This window comes from Melanerpes formicivorus, unplaced genomic scaffold (genome assembly GCF_026170545.1).
Source record: "Melanerpes formicivorus ecotype bairdi unplaced genomic scaffold, bMelFor1.0.p_v2 SCAF_5, whole genome shotgun sequence".
Taxonomy (NCBI): Eukaryota; Metazoa; Chordata; class Aves; order Piciformes; family Picidae; genus Melanerpes; species Melanerpes formicivorus.
The window spans coordinates 17,766,625-17,787,189 of record NW_027142357.1 but is presented as its reverse complement, the minus strand read 5'-3'; the positions used below and the strand labels follow the sequence as shown (position 1 = coordinate 17,787,189).

The 20,565-nt window shown below is 40.8% G+C and overlaps 1 protein-coding gene across 28 annotated transcripts in view; it reads right to left on the bottom strand.

The window, feature by feature from the left end:
- TTN (titin) overlaps positions 1-20,565 on the bottom strand; it is a 250,969-nt gene that overhangs the window by 26,322 nt on the left and 204,082 nt on the right. For all 28 annotated transcript variants that reach the window (XM_068138463.1, XM_068138479.1, XM_068138485.1 and 25 more), the window contains 7 exons: positions 3,416-20,521; positions 2,730-3,026; positions 2,038-2,625; positions 1,635-1,937; positions 1,194-1,490; positions 447-734; positions 60-359 (listed from right to left, as the gene is read on the bottom strand). In XM_068138463.1, coding sequence (XP_067994564.1) covers positions 60-359; positions 447-734; positions 1,194-1,490; positions 1,635-1,937; positions 2,038-2,625; positions 2,730-3,026; positions 3,416-20,521 — 19,179 coding nt within the window. The remainder of the gene's footprint in view (positions 1-59; positions 360-446; positions 735-1,193; positions 1,491-1,634; positions 1,938-2,037; positions 2,626-2,729; positions 3,027-3,415; positions 20,522-20,565) is intronic.

Below are 20,565 nucleotides of genomic sequence, written 5' to 3'. Positions count from 1 at the left end.
TACTTACAAATAATAGACATGATGATTCAGTTGCATAAGTTGTTTTAAATGTTTCTTACCAAATGAATTTTTGGCTATAATGGGTTCAGACTCCAATGAATCACCAATTCCAAACTTGTTGACACCACGAACACGGAATATATATTCATTGCCTTTGATGAGTTTTGTTGTAGTTATGATACAACTCTCCTGTTTTTCAGAAATTAAAGACCATACAACCCGACTCGTCTCCCGCTTTTCAACAACATAGTGCATTACAGGTGCACCACCATCATCTGCTGGCGGGTCCCACATTATTGTAATCTTTTCAGCAGTGACTGTCTTAAACTGTATTGGTCCACTTGGTGGTCCTGGCTTGTCTGTGAAAGGGAGAAAAAAGAACAAGGTAAGTATTTATTACTGAATTACCATTCAGTAATATAATAAAGTTATATCTCAGGACGTACCAAGTATCTGTAGTCTAACATGGGCTGTTGCTGAACCCATGGCATTCTTCAGTTTTAATTCATAAGTGCCACTGTTGAGTCGCGTTGCATCCTTGATGAGTATAGAGGCAAATTCTGTTGTGTTTTCAATAGACACTAGTGCACTGGTTTGTATCTCATTGCCATTCTTGAACCATTCAATTGAGGGTATAGGCTTGCCTGAGATGCCTAGTTTAAGCTTAACTGAAGTTCCTGCTTTATATTTCACTACTTCTGTATATTCTGGTGGCACATCGATTTCAGGTGCACCTTAAGAAAAAAAGGATAAAAAGGTACTTATTTTAGACTTGTATTTAATAAAACAAACAAAAAATAATAGTACTTTATGTAAGCTAATAATTACAGACATTTTACAAATACAGATTAAAGAGAACATGTATAACTTAAACCGTAAACCTAGAACAAGTTAGATCTAATCCCACCAGGAGAAGGCAGCCACATATATAAATATAACCACTTTGGCCATCGGGCATAGGCAGACTCCTCTATTGCTTAAATAATAAATATAGTATAAGACTGTAAAAATGCAGATACAGCCAATGTTGTGCATTGCAGTCATACCCAAGTAGCACCCAGTCATTCAAGTGCAATGAATTAATTCCTGTAAACTGGCCTTCCATATTTAAAAGAATATAGTTCTATGTAACAGTGCTGCCGTTAAGCTTCCTAGCACCACCAAATACCATTGTATCATTGTGAAACACTTACCATATGTATCAACACATGTGATAGGACCTACAACATCTGAGGGGTTACTAATGGAGCCGATGGCATTCTTTGCAAAGACCCGGAATTCATACCGGGAATTCTGTGTCAGACCAGATACTGTGAATTGAGTCTCAATAACATTGGTGAAGCTAGCTTTTGTCCATCTGCCATCTGGAAGATCACGTTTTTCCACGATGTATCCGGTGATCTTACTACCGCCATCAAATGCTGGCTTCTGCCATGACAGAGTGATAGAAGTCTTGGAAATATCTGAGACACGAACATTCCTTGGTGGTTCTGCAATAGGAAGCATAAAATAATTGCTAATGAATAAGAGTTTTTTGGGACATTGTCTTGTAAGTACAGGGCAGATTACAGGTTTAAAAAAAAAAGAGCACTGCTTAAATGGTCAGCCTTATTTACTTTCTAGTGAATACATACCACAAGCATCAATGGCAAGGACTGCATCAGAAGGATGACTTGCTTTCCCAATGCCAGCTGCATTTTCTGCACAAACTCTAAATTCATAGATAAGGCCAGCACTGATGTTGGTGACTTTGAAGTGAGTTGTACGAATGATGGTCTTATTAGCCTTTTGCCATAATATACTATTCCTGTCTTTCATTTCCAGGTGATATCCAATGACTGCACTGCCACCATTAGTGACTGGTTCATTCCATCCAACAGTAATACTCTCTCGGGTGACATGTGTGACCCATGGTGTGGAAGGAGGGCCAGGGGTAGCTGTTGATATAGAAAGAAGTGATTCATTATTAACAAAATTGTATTTTCAACATCAAAGCATTAAAACATCAACCTATAGTGTGAGAATCGTATTACTCACTGTAAGGTAGCTTGACAACCACACATTGTGAGTCTATATGATCGCTTATGCCAAAGCGGTTCTCAGCTTTGATACGGAATTGGTATTCTTCTCCAGTTGTGAGCTTTGTAACTTTGATAACAGTTCTAGCGACGGTTGCAGACACTTCAGACCAAGCAGCAGTACTTGTTTCTCTTTTCAGTACAATATAGTTGGTAACTTGACTTCCACCATCATAAGCTGGAGGCTGCCATCGGAGTGTTACGCTCTCTTCAGTGATATCGCTAAGGGCAACTGGACCAACAGGAGGACCTGGTCTATCCAGCACAACAATATTAACAAATGATTTTGTGGTGCCACTTGAGTTGGCAGCAGTAATGTCATACCTGCCAGCATCAGCAGCTACACTTTCTTTGAGGTTAATGATGAAACTTTCTGCAGTGGTTTCTGTGTGAAATCTCATGGTAGATTTCAGAGAAACACCATCTCTAGACAATGTCATCTTTGGCACTGGTTTTCCAGAAACTGGAATTTCAACTTTCAGGTTAGATCCTGCACGAACATATACAGTATTATGAGGAAAGCCCTTCATATCAATCTCGGGAGATTCTGAAAAAGAAAACATTTTCATAACATGAAAAAAATATTCTTGCTTTTTAAATAGAAGTGCAATTTAATATGTATCAATTTTTGTCTCATGTCAGAAAGCATACCTAATTGTTCTTTAACTGTAACAGGGAGCAGTAGTTCCTTAGGATCACTTAAACCTGCCTGGTTTTCTGCAGACACCCTGAAGAAATAGTCAACATTCTCCTTAAGACCATGGACAACATGATGAGTTGTCTTTACTACTGCACACTTGACCCATTTTTGCTGTCCTTTCTCAAGAACTTCAATGAGGTAGCTTATAATTCTGCTTCCACCATCATGTTCTGGTTTTAGCCATGACAGTGAAATGCTGTCCTTTGTGACATTTGTTACTCCAAGTTTTTCGGGTGGGCTGGGTTTTTCTGAGGAATAAAAGTGCAACAGGTTAAGTAATATAGCAATTATTAACTTTGTATAATAGCAATTACAGAGGAAAGCTATCTAGATTGAGAAAATGTGATTTTAAATGAATTAGTATATTAGAAATAGTTTAAGCTATATAGATTGAGAAAATGTATTTTTTAATTAATTTATGTATTAGAAATAGTTTAAGTAAAATGCAAGCAAAAATTTAAAAGCAAGCTATTACTTAGATATTTTTTTACTTGTAAAACTACAAACATACCTACCACAAATCAATTTATTTTTCTTAGTATAAAGAATATAGAAAGTATTAAATCTATTTTGAAGTAAACATTTTAAAGCATGTATTTTTTAAATCCTAACAAATACTGTTCTTAGTAAAACACACCTGTTATTTTTGTTCCTTCCTTGGTCTCAGAAGGTACTCCAACACCGTATTCATTTTCTCCGGAAACTCGGAAGTAGTAAATGGCACCTTCTTGCAATCCAGTCACTTTGTAGGACAGGCGATGACAATTGTTTGTCACAGTGACCCACGCTTTTTTGCTAGCTTCTCGTTTTTCAATAATGTAGTTCTTCACAGGTGCCCCACCATCATTTTCAGGAACATCCCAAGTTAACACAGCAGATTCTTTAGTTACATCTTTTGCTGCGACATTAGATGGTGGACCAGGAGTATCAAGAACTTTGACAATTAAAGTTAAAGTAGCAGTGTTCAGGATGTTTTGCAGTGTTAATGTGTATTTTCCAGAATCGTTTCTTGTTGCTTTTTCAATAGTAAGAGATGTGCAATGATCTGAAGTGTCGATGCTTGCTCGTGTACGAAGATCAGTGTCTGGTTTGTTCCATGTTACATTTGGAACTGGTTTGCCCCTGAAAGGAACAGTCATTGTGAATGATCCACCAGCCTTTACAATTAAAGTCTTCCGCATCTCACTGTCAATATCAAAGGCAGGTTCTTCTTCTCTTTCTTTTGCTACCTGAGGTTCTGAGACATCACTTGGTTCACTCACACCCATTTTGTTAATGGATTTTACTCTAAAGACGTACTCAGAACCTGATACTAATCCTCCTATGGTGTACTCTGTGCCTCTTAAGTTCTGAATAGCAGTTGTCCAATCAGTTTCATCAGTTTTCTTGTATTCAACTGTGTATCCTGTTACTGGAGCACCTCCATCAAACAGTGGCTTTGTCCACCCAATTGTGATATTTGACCTTGAAGAATCCATGATCTTAGGCTTAGATGGGGGAGATGGCAAGAAGATTGGATCTTCTGCCCGAATCAATGGTGTGGTTTCACTTGGAAGACTGAGGCCAGCAGCGTTTTCTGCATATACTCGGAATTCATATTCACATCCTTCACGAAGACCAGATGATTTCACTCTTAAATCATACACTGGCTTTTTGTTTACACGAATCCATCTTAGGCTAGTTTTCTCACGCCTTTCGATTACATAGCCAGAGATCTCATTGCCTCCATCAGACTCGGGTCTTGCCCAGCACAGAGTTATTGAATCTTTGCTCACACTGGTGATCTCTAAGGAAGTAGGAGGGCTTGGAACTGTAAATGGGTCTAGGGCTTTGACAGCAATACTTTCTAGAGGCTCGCCGACACCATATTTGTTAACTCCCATTACTCTGAAAATATACTCATTACCCTTCAGTAGTTTTGTCACTTTACAGGATGTTGTTCTAAGCTCCCCTTCACAAATTGTCCATGCAATTCTGCTGGTCTCCCGTTTTTCTACAATATAATAATCAATATCTGCACCACCATTTTCTTGAGGAGGTCCCCATGACAAATGGCACTTTTCAGCAGTAAGGCCATTTATTTCTAATGGGCCTGCAGGTGGGCCTGGTCTGTCAAGTACTTTGCAATTAACTGCCAGAGATTTTGTTCCTGCAACATTTTGCAGTGTTAGTACATATTGGCCTGAATCACCTCGGATACAATCCTTGATGGTTATTGCAGTAGTGTGATCTGTTGAGACTATTTCAACTCTAGCTTTTCCTTCAAGCTCCTTGCCATCCTTTGTCCATGAAATTACTGGTATTGGCCGTCCTGCAACATCAGCATTGACTTTAAACACTTCTCCAGCTTTCACGACTACAACATCTCTGAATTTGGCATCCATCATAATTCTTGGAGCCTCTATATCATCTTTGACAGTCACAGGTCCAGTTGATTCAGATGGCTGACTAAAGAGTCCAGCAGCATTCTTTGCAATGACACGGAATTCATATCGCTGGTCTTCTGTAAGTCCACCTACGTCAAAGTATGTTTCTTGCACATTAGTAAAATTACACTTTAGCCAACGTCCATCTGGTAGCTCTCTGCGTTCAATAATATATCCTGTTACTTTAGCTCCACCGTCATATTCTGGTTTAGTCCATTTCAGTGAGACGCATGTTCTTGTAATATTAGTAACTTCTGGCTGACCAGGAGGATCACATGGATCTCTTGCTGCAACTGGTTCACATGATTTACTGCATTTGCCTATTCCAGCAATATTTTCAGCATACACACGATATTCATACAGCAGTCCTTCATCAAGACCTGTTACTTTCATTTGTGTATCAGTTATAAGGCTCTTGTTAACTTTTGTCCAAAGAATGCTGCTTCTTTCTTTACACTCCAAGTGATATCCTAGGACTCTGCTGCCTCCATCATTAACTGGTACCTGCCAAGTTACAATCATGAAGGCTTTAGTTGCGTGTGCCACTTGAGGAGTTCCAGGTGGTCCTGGAGGTTTAAATGGATACTCTGCCACAACAGAAGGAGAATTGGTGTAAGTGCTTTTCCCGTAGCGGTTTTCTGCACAAATACGGAACTGATATTCAGAGCCAGTGGTGAGTCGAGATATTTTAATTGATGTTCTTGCAACTGCTGCAGATACTACATCCCATGTTGTTGTGGTAGTTTCTCGCTTCTCCACAATGTAATTGCTAATATGGCACCCACCATCATATGCTGGAGGTTTCCAAGAAAGAGTTACACTATCAGCACTAACTTCATCTATATGCACATCAGTTGGTGGTCCTGGTCTGTCAAGGACAACCACAGTTAGAGAGGCTGTTGTTGATCCAGCAGTATTTGAAAGATGTAATTCATAGTGTCCCAAATCTTCATTTGAAGCTTCCTTGATGGTCAGTGAAGTTAAAGTCTTTGACGTCTGAACATTTACCCTGGTTGTCTCTTTTAAGGGATTCCCATCCTTCTTCCACATAACAGTTGGAAGAGGTCGCCCTCTGAATGGCACTTCAATCTTAAGATCATCTCCAGCTTTCACAGTAAATGTGTTGAAAAGGAGCTCAGCAGATGGCTGGATTTCAATATCTTTTGCAATGACTGGGACACCAAGTTCTCTTGGATCACTTTTTCCTTTTTCATTAACAGCGATCACTCTGAAACTATACTCTTCCCCCATACTTAAGCCTGTTATTGTTGCTTCTAATGTTTTCACCTGGGTACATGCACTCCATTTTACACTTCCTTTACTTTGCATTTCTACTATATAGCCCGTAATTTTGCTGCCACCATCACTTTCTGGCTTTTCCCATTTAATTGAAGCAGAGTTGCGAGTCACATCAACAAGAACAACCTTTGCAGGTGGAGCAGGTGGTTCAGAAACCTTAACTGGATCAGGTGTTTCAGCTGGTAAGCCAGCTCCATATTCATTTACAGCCAGAACACGGAAGTAATAACTGCATCCTTCTTGTAGTTGAGTAATTTTGAAAGAATTCTTAGTGCAGTTGCTTGTAACTGTGGCATAGGCCTTTCTTGTGGATTCTCGCTTTTCAACTATGTAGTTGGTAATTTTAGATCCACCATCAATAAGTGGTGGTTCCCAGGCTAATGTTACAAAATCTTTCTTCACTTCTCTGATTGTCAGATTAAGAGGTGCACTAGGTGTATCAAGCACTCTAACATTTACGAAAGCTGATTTTTTGCCACTGTTGTTCTCTAAAGTAAGATTATATCTACCACTATCAAACCTATTCACATTATCAATGACCAGCATTGTATAGGAGCTGGTGACTTCAATCTGAGCTCGCTCACTAATTGTTCCTTCTGCTTTCTCCCATTTAACTTCAGGTTCTGGTCTTCCTTTGATGGTGACAAACAGGCGTAATGTGCTACTAGCACGTACAGTGACTACTTTTCTGAGATCTGCATCAAGTTCAATTTCAGGAGGTTCAATTTTGTCTGCTGCTATGACTGTACCAGGTATAGTAGCAGGTTCTCCTACTCCTTCCGAGTTGATTGCACAGATGCGGAAGTTATACTCTTGGTTCTCTTTCAGTTTTGTTACCGTGAACTGTTTTGCTTGTAGTCCTGTTGGTGGAGTGCAGGTAGTCCATTCATCTGCAGCAGCTTCTTTTACTTCTACTACATATCCTTTAACTGGAGCACCACCATCATAAATGGGCTTACTCCAGGCAAGAGAAACTGATGACCTGGAAGTATCTGTAACTTTTGGATTGCTTGGTGGACCTGGTGGATATAACATGTCACAAGCACGGTAGAAAATTGATGGCTCACTGGGTTCCCCTACCCCTGCAGCATTTTCAGCAGAAACTCTAAATTCATAGAAATGCCCATCAGTAAGACCTGTTACTCTGAATCGCAAGTCCATCAGCCTTTTCTTATTGCATTTGGTCCACCGGATACCATCTTTGTCTCGTTTTTCAAGTATGTAACCTTCAATTTCAGCTCCACCATCATCTTCTGGGCGGCCCCATGTTACAATCATGGAATCTTTTGTGATTGCTGAAACTTCAGGTGTTGAAGGAGGACCAGGGGGTTTATATGGATTACAAGCCACAATTGGCTCAGATTCCAAGGGTTCTCCAGTTCCATATTTATTTACTGCCATTACACGGAAAATGTATTCATTGCCAGCAAGGAGTCTGGTTACTTTGTGGTTAAGAGCCTGCACATCTGTTGCTACTTGTGTCCATGAAAGCCTGCTTGTCTCTCTCTTCTCAAGGATATAATGTGAGATATTAGAACCACCATCATGTAAGGGTGGAGACCATGCCAAGTAACATTTTTCTGCAGTGACACCTGTAACCTTCAAAGGTCCTTCTGGAGGTCCTGGCCTGTCAAGCACTTTTACAGTGATCGGTATAGATTTTGTGCCAGCAACATTTTTAAGATTAAGAGCGTAGTGACCTCCATCTACTCTTATACAGTCTTTCACAGTAAGAGTTGTTTTTTGAATGGTAGATTTAATTTCCATTCTTGCAGTTCCTTCTTCAAGTTCTTTACCATCTTTTGACCATGTAATGTCAGGAATAGGTTTGCCATGGATATCAGCTTCAAGAACAAAGGTTTCTCCAGCATGAACAACAATGACATCTTTGTATTTAGGATCCAGTGAAGCCCCTGGTGCTTCAATTTCATCTCTGGCAGTAATGGGCCCTGTACTTTCAGATGGCTCACTCAAGCAACCTGCTGCATTTCTTGCAATCACTCTAAATTCATATCGCTGGTCTTCAACAAGACCACTTACTGTAAATTCTGTTTCCAACACATTTGTAAAGCTGGCTTTCATCCAGCGACCATCTGGTAGCTCTTTCTTTTCTACAATGTATCCAGTTATTTTGCTTCCACCATCATATTCTGGTTTTTTCCACTGTAGCGTGATATTATTTCTTGTAACAACAATGGCCTCTGGGCGGCCAGGTGGGTCACAAGGGTCTCGGGCAACATACAGTTCTGATACTTTGCTGACTTTGCCAATGCCAACAATGTTTTCAGCAGAAACTCTGAACTCATATTCAAGACCTTCTTCAAGGCCATCTGTTTTATATTTGGTGTCTGTAATGAGAGACTTGTTCTGTTTTGTCCAAAGAATGCTGTTCTTATCTTTACGTTCAAGATGGTAGCCAAGAACTTTGCTTCCTCCATCATTAACTGGTTCATGCCATTGTACAATCATATGGTCTTTCGATGATGCTGTTACAAATGGGGTTCCGGGTGGCCCAGGCACCTTATAGGGGTATTGCACAACAACTGGTTTAGAATCCAGGGGAGAACTCTTCCCATATCTATTTTCAGCAGAAATCCTGAACTGGTATTCAGAACCAGTTTTAAGCTTTGCTGCTTTGATAGTTGTTCTTGCAACAGTTGCTGACACAATGCTCCATGTGGTAGTGGTTGTGTCACGCTTTTCTACTATATAGTTGCTTATCTGACAGCCACCAGTATAATCAGGTGGATCCCATGATAAAACAACAAAGTCTGCACTAACTTCATCAAAGCGGACTGGTCCACGTGGTGGTCCAGGCTTTTCCAGTACAATTATGCTCAGGTGCTCTGTTGCCGTACCTGCTGTGTTTGTTGCTGTTACCGTATATTTACCAAAGTCTTCCTTGTTGCTTTCTTTAATATGTAAGATAGTTGATGTTGATGTATTCTCAATATTTAATCTGGTTGTCTGTTTCAGTGGTTGCTCATCTTTTGTCCATGCAATAGTAGGTTTGGGTCTACCTATAAATGGTACATCTACCTTCAGATCTTCTCCAGCCTGTACACTGTAGGTATTAAACATCAGTTTGAAACTTGGCTCAATTGTCAAGTCTTTAGCTATCACAGGAATTCCAAGAGCTCTGGGATCACTTTTGCCTTTTTCATTGTAGGCAATCACACGGAACTGATATTCCTGCCCTTGACTCAAACCAGACACAACTGCATTGCATGTTTTGGTCTCACTCACAACACTCCATTTCTCTGTTCCTTTAGGCAACATTTCAACAATATATCCCAAAATTCTGCTACCTCCATCATGTTCAGGCTTTTCCCATGAAAGTGATGCACTTCTCTGAGTCACATCAGTTAGTACTACTTTGCCAGGTGGCAGAGGTGGCTCTGAGGCTTTGACAGCGTCCTTGGTTTCAGCTGGAACACCAATTCCAAATTCATTTTCAGCCATCACTCTGAAGTAATAAATTGCTCCTTCTGTAAGATTTTCAACTTTGAAGCTTGTCTTGCCACACTTAGCACTTACATTTGCAAATGCCTTCCTGGTTGACTCACGCTTGTCTATTACATAGTTCTTTATCTTTGCACCACCATCGATAATAGGTGGTTCCCAAGACAATACAGCAGAATCCTTCTTTATATCCTTTACCACTAAGTTTTGTGGTGGTCCTGGTGTGTCCAAGACTTTCACTGTAACAAATGCAGATTTAGAGCCACTGCTGTTCTCCAACTTAAGAATGTACTTTCCAGCATCATTTCTATCACAATTGTCAATTGAAAGTTGTGTGTAATTTATGCCTTTATCAATCTGAACTTTTTCTGTGAATTCACCTTCTTCTCGAGACCATGTGATGTCAGGTGTTGGTCGTCCCCTGAATGGTATATGAATCCTGGCAGACCCACCAGCTCTAACAACTATCCCTTTCCTTAGCTCAGAGTCAATATCAAGTTCTGGAGCTTCAAGTTTGTCTTCTGGTTTAATAGTACCAGGAACTGATGCAGCCTCTCCTACACCAATCTTGTTGAGGGCACACACTCGTAGTTTATATTCTTGGTGTTCAGTAAGCTTTTTGATTTCAAATCGAGTAGCACGTATGCCTGTCTGTGGAGTAACAAGTGACCATTCATCTTCATCTGCTTTACAGATCTCTACAAGGTATCCCTGGATTTCACAGCCACCATCATAAATAGGTTTACTCCAAGCAAGCGTAACTGAACTTTTGGTGGTATCCACAACATGGGTATTTGTAGGTGGGCCAGGCTTGAACATAGGGTCACAAGCTTTAAAGTAGGGAGAAACTTGACTTGGTTCACCCACTCCAGCAGCATTTTCAGCAGAGACTCTGAATTCATAGTCATGGTCCTCTGATAATCCTGTAACTCTTAATCGTAAATCTGTAATTCGGCGTTTATTGCATTTTATCCATCTGATGCCCTCTCGGTCTCTCTTTTCTACTATGTAACCTATGATTTCACTACCTCCATCACTGTCTGGCCGGCTCCAACAGATTGTCATAGAATCCTTTGTGATGTTAGTAATTTCCAAAGCCTTCGGTGGTCCAGGAACTGTAAATGGATTTTTCATCATTACTGGTGCAGATTCTAATGGCTCACCAACTCCATATTTGTTAACTGCCATAATACGGAAAACATACTCATTTCCTTCCAAGAGTTTTGTTATTTTCAGCATTGTAGGTAAAACCTCTGAAGCAACAACAGTCCATGCTAGGCGACTAGTTTCTCTCTTCTCTACAATGTAATGAGAAATATCACTGCCACCATCATGAAGAGGAGGAGCCCATGCCAATGAACATTTTTCAGCTGTAACTCCTGTCACTTGGACTGGACCCTCTGGAGGTCCTGGCCTGTCCAGGACTTTTACATTAACTGGAGCTGTCTTTGTTCCTGCAACATTAGAGGCTTCTAAAATGTATTGTCCACCATCAACTCTAATAGCATCTTTTACAATTATTAATGCACTGAAATCTGTGTTCTTTATTTCATATCTGGCATTTCCCTCAAGCTCTTTATCTCCTTTGTACCACTTTATGGTTGGTAGTGGTTTTCCATGAACATCAGCCTCAATTCTGAATGTTTCACCAGCATTTATGACAACTGTGTCTTTGTACTTTGGATCCATTGAAATTCGTGGAAGTTCAACTTCATCCCTTGCTGTTATTGGTCCTGTACTGTCAGAAGGTTTGCTTATTGCCCCTGCAGCATTCTTCGCAATTACTCTAAACTCGTATCTTTGGTCTTCAGTAAGCCCTGTTACAGTGAACTGAGTTTCAATGACATTTGTGAAGCTAGCTTTCATCCAGCGACCATCTGGCAAGTCACGTTTCTCTACTATATAACCAGTGATCTTGCTTCCACCATCATATTCTGGTTTGGTCCACTGTAGGGTAATAGAGCTTCTTTTTATTATTATAGCTTCTGGGCGACCTGGAGGATCACATGGGTCACGAGCTACATAGCATTCAGAAACTTTACTTGTTTTGCCTACACCAACGATATTTTCTGCAGAAACTCGGAACTCATATTCGATTCCTTCTTCAAGGTTAGTTGTTTTAAAATTTGTGTCCTGAATGATAGTCTTGTTCACTTTAGTCCATAAAATGCTATTTTTCTCCTTTCTCTCAAGATGGTAGCCCAACACTCTACTGCCGCCATCATTTATTGGTTCATGCCACTGTACGACCATGGAATCTTTTGTAACTGTTGTCACAAATGGTGTGCCAGGAGGTCCTGGTTCCTTGTAGGGGTACTGTGCTACAACTGGTGCAGAATCCAGTCCAAAGCTCTGCCCATACCTGTTCTCAGCAAATATTCTGAATTGATATTCAGAACCAGTTTTCAGTTTAGTCACCTTCAATGTAGTTCTTGCAACAGTAGCTGAAACTGTTTCCCATACAGTGGTGGTTGTATCTCTCTTGTGAACAACATAGTTGGTGATTTGGCAGCCACCTGTGTATGCTGGGGGATTCCATGATAAAGTAATACTTTCTGCACTTATTTCATCAAACTTCACAGGTCCTAGCGGAGGGTCAGGTTTGTCTAGAGTTATGATTTCAATAGAGGCAGACTTTTGCCCAACAACATTAGCCACAGTGATTTCATAAGTGCCACTGTCCTCTTTGTTAGTTTCTTTAATATTCAATGCAGTGAGATCAGCGGAATCACTAACATTAACTCTTGTTGTCTGTCTTAATGGCTGTCCATCTTTTACCCAAGTAACAGTTGGCTTAGGTCGACCTGCAATTGGTACTTCTACTTTCAGATCTTGTCCCACTTGAATACTATAACTGTGAAAAGCAGGTCTTACATCAGGCTCAATCACCAGGTCTTTCGCAACTATTGGAACAGCAAGTGCTCTAGGATCACTCTTACCCTTTTCATTTACAGCCATTACTCTAAAAAGATATTCTTCCCCTTGAGTTAGGTTAGTAATAACTGCTTCTAGTGTTTTTACACGAGCACACTCTGACCACTTCTCACTACCCTTTACTTGCATTTCTACAATGTATTGTATGATTTTGCTGCCACCATCATGTTCAGGTTTTGCCCAGCTTAGTGAGACACTGTTTCTTGTGACATCATCCACTGTTATTTTCCCAGGAGGCTGTGGAACTTCAGCAACTTTAACTGGGTCACTAGTTTCTGCAGGGAGGCCAATTCCATATTCATTCTCAGCAGAGATTCTGAAGAAGTAGTAACAGCCCTCCTGAAGTTCATCTACTTTCCATGAAGTCTTGTGGCAGTTTGTTACAACAGCTGCATATGCCTTTCTTGTTGCTTCACGCTTTTCAATAATGTAATTCTTAATTTTTGCTCCACCATCCAAGAGAGGAGGCTCCCATGAAAGTGAAACTGAGTCTTTAGTGATCTCCTTGATTTTTAAATTAACAGGTGCACTTGGAGTATCCAGTACTCTTACACTGACAAAGGCAGACTTTGTTCCACTGCTGTTTTCTAATGTCAGAGTATACTTTCCAGTATCAAATCTGTTAACATTGTCTAGAACAAGAGAAGTAAAGCTGCTAGTGGTTTCAATAATAGCTGCTTCTCTGATCTCACCATCTGTTTTACCCCATTTTACTTCAGGTGTTGGACGACCTCTGATAGGAACAAACAGTCTTAAGGAACCTCCTGCCCTCACATTTACAATCTTCCTTAATTCCATGTCAAGGTCAAGGTCTGGTGCCTCCATCTTTTCTTCCACAACAACAGAACCAGGAACATCTGCATGTTCTCCAACTCCTGCTTTATTAACTGCACATATGCGGAATTTGTATTCATGTTTTTCCACTAATTTTTCTACTTCCATGTGAGTATTCTTAATTCCAGTTGGAGGGGTACAAATTGCCCATTCACCGTCACTTACATCGCACTTTTCCACAATGTACCCCTGAATTTCAGCGCCACCATCATAGATAGGTTTACCCCACGAAAGGAAAACTGAAGATCTTGTAACATCCACAACTTTAGGATTATTGGGTGGGCCTGGCTTGTAGATAGGATCACATGCTTTGTAGTACGTGGAAGGTGGGCTTGGTTCGCTAAGACCAGCAGCATTTTCAGCTGAAACTCTGTACTCATAATCATGATTTTCTAGAAGCCCAGTCACTCTGTATCTAAGTTCACTTATGAGGCGTTTGTTACACCTTGTCCAGCGAATACCTTCCTTATCTCGTTTTTCAAGTACATAGCCTAGGATTTCACTACCACCATCTGAGGCTGGCCTTTCCCACACAACTATCATAGAATCCTTTGTAATGGCTGTGACTTCTGGTGCCTTCGGTGGAAAAGGAACTCCAAATGGGTTCTTTGCAAGTATTGGTTCTGACTCAAGAGGTTCACCAACGCCGTATTTATTTACTGCCATGACGCGGAAAACATATTCATTTCCTTCTAAAAGTTTTGTAACTTTGCAGTTTAGGGTTTGCACATTTGAATCAACGATAGTCCACACCAAGCGACTTGTTTCCCTTTTTTCTACAATGTAGTGTGAAATCTCACTACCACCATCTTGTAGTGGAGGTTTCCATGACAGCACACATTTTTCAGCAGTAATGCCTGTGATTTCAACAGGACCTTCTGGTGGTCCAGGTCTATCAAGTACTTTGACATTAACAGGAACTTTCTTTTCACCAGCAACATTCTTTGCCAACAGTACATACTGACCACTGTCAACTCTAATGGCTTCCTTCACACTTAGGCTTGTAGCAAAATCGGTACTTTTTATTTCCATACGAGCAGTACTTGTCAGCTCTTGATCACCTTTTAACCACTGAATCGAAGGTATTGGTTTGCCATGAACATCAGCATCAAGCTTGAATGACTCACCAGCATGCACTACAATAGTGTCTTTGTATTTTGGATCCATACTTATATGAGGTGGTTCTACTTCATCCCTTGCTGTAATTGCCCCTGAGCTCTCAGATGGTTCACTGAAAATACCTGCAGCATTTCGTGCTATGACACGGAACTCATACCTCTGGTTTTCAACTAGACCAGTTACTTCAAAATGGGTATCAATAACATTTGTAAAGCTTGCTTTCATCCAGCGACCATCAGGTAGCTCCTTCTTTTCAACAATGTAGCCAGTGATCTTACTTCCACCATCATACACAGGTTTCTTCCACTGAAGTGTTACTGAGCTTCTTGTAACTATTATAGGTTCTGGACGGCCTGGAGGGTCACATGGGTCATGTGCAGTATAGCATTCAGATGCTTTGCTTGCTTTTCCAATGCCAACTATGTTTTCTGCATAAACCCTGAACTCGTATTCAAGACCTTCTTCAAGGCCAACTGTTTTAAATTTGGTATCTGGAATAGGTGTTTTATTCAGTTTGGTCCACAGAATGCTGTTTCTTTCTTTGCGCTCCAAGTGATAGCCAATGATCTTGCTACCACCATCATTGACTGGTTCATTCCACTGTACCACCATGCTGTCTTTTGAGACATTTGCTACAAAAGGTGTTCCAGGTGGACCGGGAACTTTATATGGATATTGGGCTACAATTGCCTCTGAAGTGAGATAAGTACTCTTCCCATATCTGTTCTCAGCTGCAATTCTGAACTGATACTCACAGCCAGTCTTTAATCGACATGCTTTTATAGTTGTTCTTGCAACTGTAGCTGACACAATCTGCCAGGTGGTGGTGGAAGTATCTCTTTTTTCTACAATATAATTATTGATGGAGCTACCACCATCATACTTAGGTGGTTCCCAGGAAATTGTAATACTATCTGCTGTTACTTCATCTACTTTTACTGGTCCAGTTGGAGGTCCTGGTTTGTCAAGGACAACAATATTAAGGGTCTCAGTTGCTTCACCTGCAGAGTTTGTAAGTTTAACTAAATATGTTCCCACATCTTCTCTGCATGCTTCTTTTATTGTTAACACTGTGTTATTTTCTGAACTTTCTGCATTTACTCTTGTAGTCTGCTTCAATGACACATCATCTTTATGCCAAAGCACTGCAGGTTTGGGTCGACCAACAAAAGGAACGTCAACCTTTAAGTCTTCTCCTGCTAAAACACTGAAAGTGGTAAAAAGTAGTTTGAAAGCTGGTGGAATCACAAGATCTTTTGCAACTACTGGTATACCTAGCTGCCGAGGATCACTGATACCTTTCTCATTCTGAGCTGAAACACGGAAGTTGTATTCTTCACCTTGGATCAATCCTGTGATAGTGGCTTCAGTAACTTTTACTGTAGCACAAGTTGACCACTTTTCACTGCCTTTGCTTTGCATTTCTACAATGTAGCCCAGAATTCTGCTGCCACCATCATGCTCAGGTTTTTCCCAGGATAAGGATACACTATTTCTTGTCACATCCAACAAAGTTATTTTCCCTGGTGGGAGTGGTCTTTCTGAAACTTTTACGGATTCTGAAGTTTCAACTGGAAGGCCTATTCCATACTCATTTTCAGCTAGGACTCTGAAATAGTAGTTGCAACCTTCTTGCAGTGAATCGACTTTGCAGCTGGTCTTGTGGCAATTGGCATTAACAGTTGAATAAGCTTTTCTTGTTGATTCACGCTTTTCAACAATGTAATTTTTTATTTTTGAGCCACCATCTATGAGAGGAGGCTCCCATGTGAGTGTAACTGATGATTTCGTAACTTCTTTTATTTTCAAATCTTGAGGTGCCCCTGGGGTATCAAGAACTCTGACATTCACAAATGCTGACTTACTACCTGAACTGTTTTCAACTGTCAGTATATATTTGCCACTATCAAATCTATTTACGTTTTCAACAATAAGTAGAGTATAAGAGCTTGTTGATTCAATGCTTGCTCTATCCAAAGATTCCCCATGTTCTCTTGTCCATTTTACTTCAGGTGCTGGTCTTCCTTTAATTGGGACAAAGAGCCTGAGAGTACAGCAGGCTCTAATAGTGACAACTTTACGTAGTTCTGCATCAAGTTCAATTTCTGGAGGTAGCATTCTTTCTTCAGCTTTTGGAGTCCCAGGAACAAGAGCAGGTTCTCCAAGTCCTTCAGAGTTCATAGCATATATGCGTATTTTATACTCTTGATTTTCTTTCAGGTCAGTTATGGTAAAAGAGGTAGCCTTTAGACCTGCTTGTGGAGTTACAATCTTCCATTCATCTTCTTCAGGTAGTGCAATCTCAACCATGTAACCTGTGATCTCTGAACCACCATCATATATTGGTTTGTTCCACGCTATTGTAATTGAAGACTTGCTGCTATCCAAAACACGAGGATTACCTGGGGGACCAGGCTTAAATACAGTATCACAAGCTTTATAGAATGGACTGGTTTGGCTTGGTTCACTGACTCCAGCAGCATTTTCAGCCATGACTCTGTATTCATATTCATGGCCTTCTGTCAGTCCAGACACTTTATAACGTAAGTCAGTAACAACTCTTTTGTTACATTTCACCCACCGCAGACCAGCCCTGTCTCGACGTTCCACAATATAGTTAGTTATTGGGCTCCCACCATCAGAATCTGGATGTCCCCAACAGACAACCATTGAATCTTTTGTAATTGCTGTAACTTCAGGCATTTTAGGTGGATCAGGTGGCACATATGGATTTACTGCAAGAATGGGCTCCGATTCCAGAGGCTCACCAACTCCATATTTGTTAACAGCCATAACACGGAACACATACTCATTGCCCTTCAGCAGCTTAGTAACCTTCAGTTTAGTTAATGGAACTTCTGTGGCTACAGCTGTCCATGCCAATCTGCTGGTTTCACGTTTCTCAACCACATAATGGTCAATTTTTGCTCCCCCATCGTCAAGTGGAGGTAACCATGATAGCACACATTTTTCTGCGGTGACATCAGACACAAGTAAAGGTCCTTCTGGGGGACCAGGCCTATCAAGAACTTTAACATTGAAGATATGCTTGGCAAAGCCACCAGGATTTGTTGCAGTAAGTGTATAGGCACCGCCATCTCTCCTTGAGGAATCTTTATTGATAAGAACAGTAGAGAAATCTGCTATTTTTATTTCTAATTTTGCTGTGTCTTCAAGTTCTTTTTCTCCTTTTGTCCACATCATAGTTGGTGGAGGGCGACCTGAAACATCAGCCTCAAGTCTGAAAACTTCACCTGCTTTCAGCACTATGGTGTCTTTGTATTTAGCATCCACCTTTATCCTTGGTGCTTCTATGTCATCTCTACAAGTTATTGCATCTGACGGCTCAGAGGGCTGACTAACAGCCCCACCAGCATTCCTAGCAATCACACGGAATTCATAGGCAGCATCTTCGGTTAGCCCACTTACAGTGAATTCAGTCTCTAGTATATTGCTGAAATTAGCCTTCAGCCAACGGCCATTGGGAAGGTCTCTTTTTTCAACAGTGTATCCAGTTATCTTAAAGCCTCCATTATATTCTGGTTTAGTCCACTTCAGTGTAACTGCATGTCGTGTAATGTTCAGAGGTATTGGCTTACCAGGTGGATCTATTGGGTCTAGAGCAAACACAGGCTCAGAGGGCTTGCTTGGCTTACTCTTCCCAGCCAGATTTTCTGCTATAACACGGAATTCATATGCAATGCCATCAGTGAGTCCAGTTGATTTAAAGATATTGCCAGATACCATAATTTTACTTACAGTCTGCCAAAGAATGCTATTTCGTTCTTTTCTTTCAACATGATATCCCAGAATTGGGCTTCCACCATCAGTTACTGGCTCATGCCAACTAATGGTCATGGTTTCTTTAGTGACCGCAATCACCTGAGGAGTGCCAGGAGGCCCAGGTACCTTAAATGGGTAGTTTGCTACTACAGACTCTGAAGTAATGGCTGGACCAACTCCATATCTGTTCTGAGCTTTAACACGGAACTGGTACTCAACTCCAGTAGTAAGACGGGTGGCTTTAAATGTAGTACGTATCACTGTGGTTGCCAATTCAGTCCATGTGGTACTGTCAGTTTGACGCATTTCTACAACATAGTTACTTATTGGTACACCACCGTCATTCAGAGGAGGTTCCCATGAGAATGTTAGGAAGTCACATGAAATTTCATCAAATTTGATTGGTCCAGTAGGAGGTCCAGGTATGTCATGAACCTGCACTGTGATTACTTCACTAACTTCTCCAACAATATTTTTAGCTGACACTGGATATTGACCGCTATCACTTCTAGTACATTCATTGATGGTCAGTATGGTTGCAGTTGCAGTATTTTCATAATTTACCCTTTGTGTTTGCTTAAGTATCTGTTCTTCTTTCTTCCAAGTCACGGTAGGCCTTGGACGACCAAGCACAGGGATTTCTATCTTGATATTGTCACCAGCTTTGGCAATGACTGTTTTCTGGTAGATACCACGGAGGTCAAACTCTGGTAACATTGTTTGCTCCTTAATAATAACAGGCCTGCTTTCTCTTGGGGCACTTCTTCCAGCACTGTTAACTGCCATAACCTGGAATGTATACTCTTCATTTTCAGTTAGATTCTTTACTACACAGTCCAGTGTTTTTACAGTGGTGATGTGTGCCCACTGGTTGGTTCCTTTTCTCTGTGCTTCAATTACATACCCAGTGATCTTGCTGCCACCATCATGTTCTGGTTTTGGCCAAGCCAGGCTAACTGAGTTCCGTGTTACATCCATAATATTAAGGCTCTCAGGTGGGGATGGTGCTTCAGAAGCTCTTACTGGTTCTGCAGTTTCAGCTGGTTCACCAATACCATACTCATTTTCAGCCAGCACTCTGAAATAGTATTCACATCCCTCAGCCAAATTAGAAACTCTGAAAGAACACTTCTGGCAGTTGGTTGTGACTGTTGAATATGCTTTCCGAGTTGATTCACGTTTCTCAACAATGTAGTTTGTTATACGTGAACCGCCATCTATCAGAGGCATATCCCATTGGAGGGTGATGCTGTCTTTAGTTATCTCTCTAGGCTTAAGGTTTATTGGTGGACCTGGTGTATCCAAGACTTTTACATTTACAAAGCCAGTCTTCTTACCAGCAGCATTTTCAAGAGTCATGACATACTTTCCTGCATCATATCTGGTGCACTCTGTGACAATCAGGAGTGTGAAAGAGTCTGTATTTTCAATACTGGCACGTCCTTTGAGTGAAACATCATCTTTTGTCCATGTAACTTGTGGAGTTGGACGTCCTTTAATTGGCACAAAAATTCGAATTGTCAGTCCAGCTCTAACAACAAGTGTTCTTCTTAGTTCAGCATCTAATTCAAAGTCAGGAATCTCTTCCCGGTCTTTGATTTCCACACTTGGAATTATTGCTGGTTCACCAACACCTGCAGCATTCATGGCAGAGATTCTGAAATTGTATTTGGCTCCTGTTTGTAGACGAGCAACAACGAACTGAGTGATTCTTAAGGCAGTCCCTGTCGTGTCTTTTACCCATTCTTCTTCTCCTTCCTTTTGATGTTCTACTATATAGCCAGTGATGTCAAGACCACCATCGTAATGAGGCTTGCCCCAGGCTAAAGATGCACTTGTCTTTGTAGTATCAGTCACTCTTGGATTTGAAGGTGGACCTGGTGGGTCTGAAAAGTGTGGAAAAGATAAAACATTACATTACAGAGGAAGC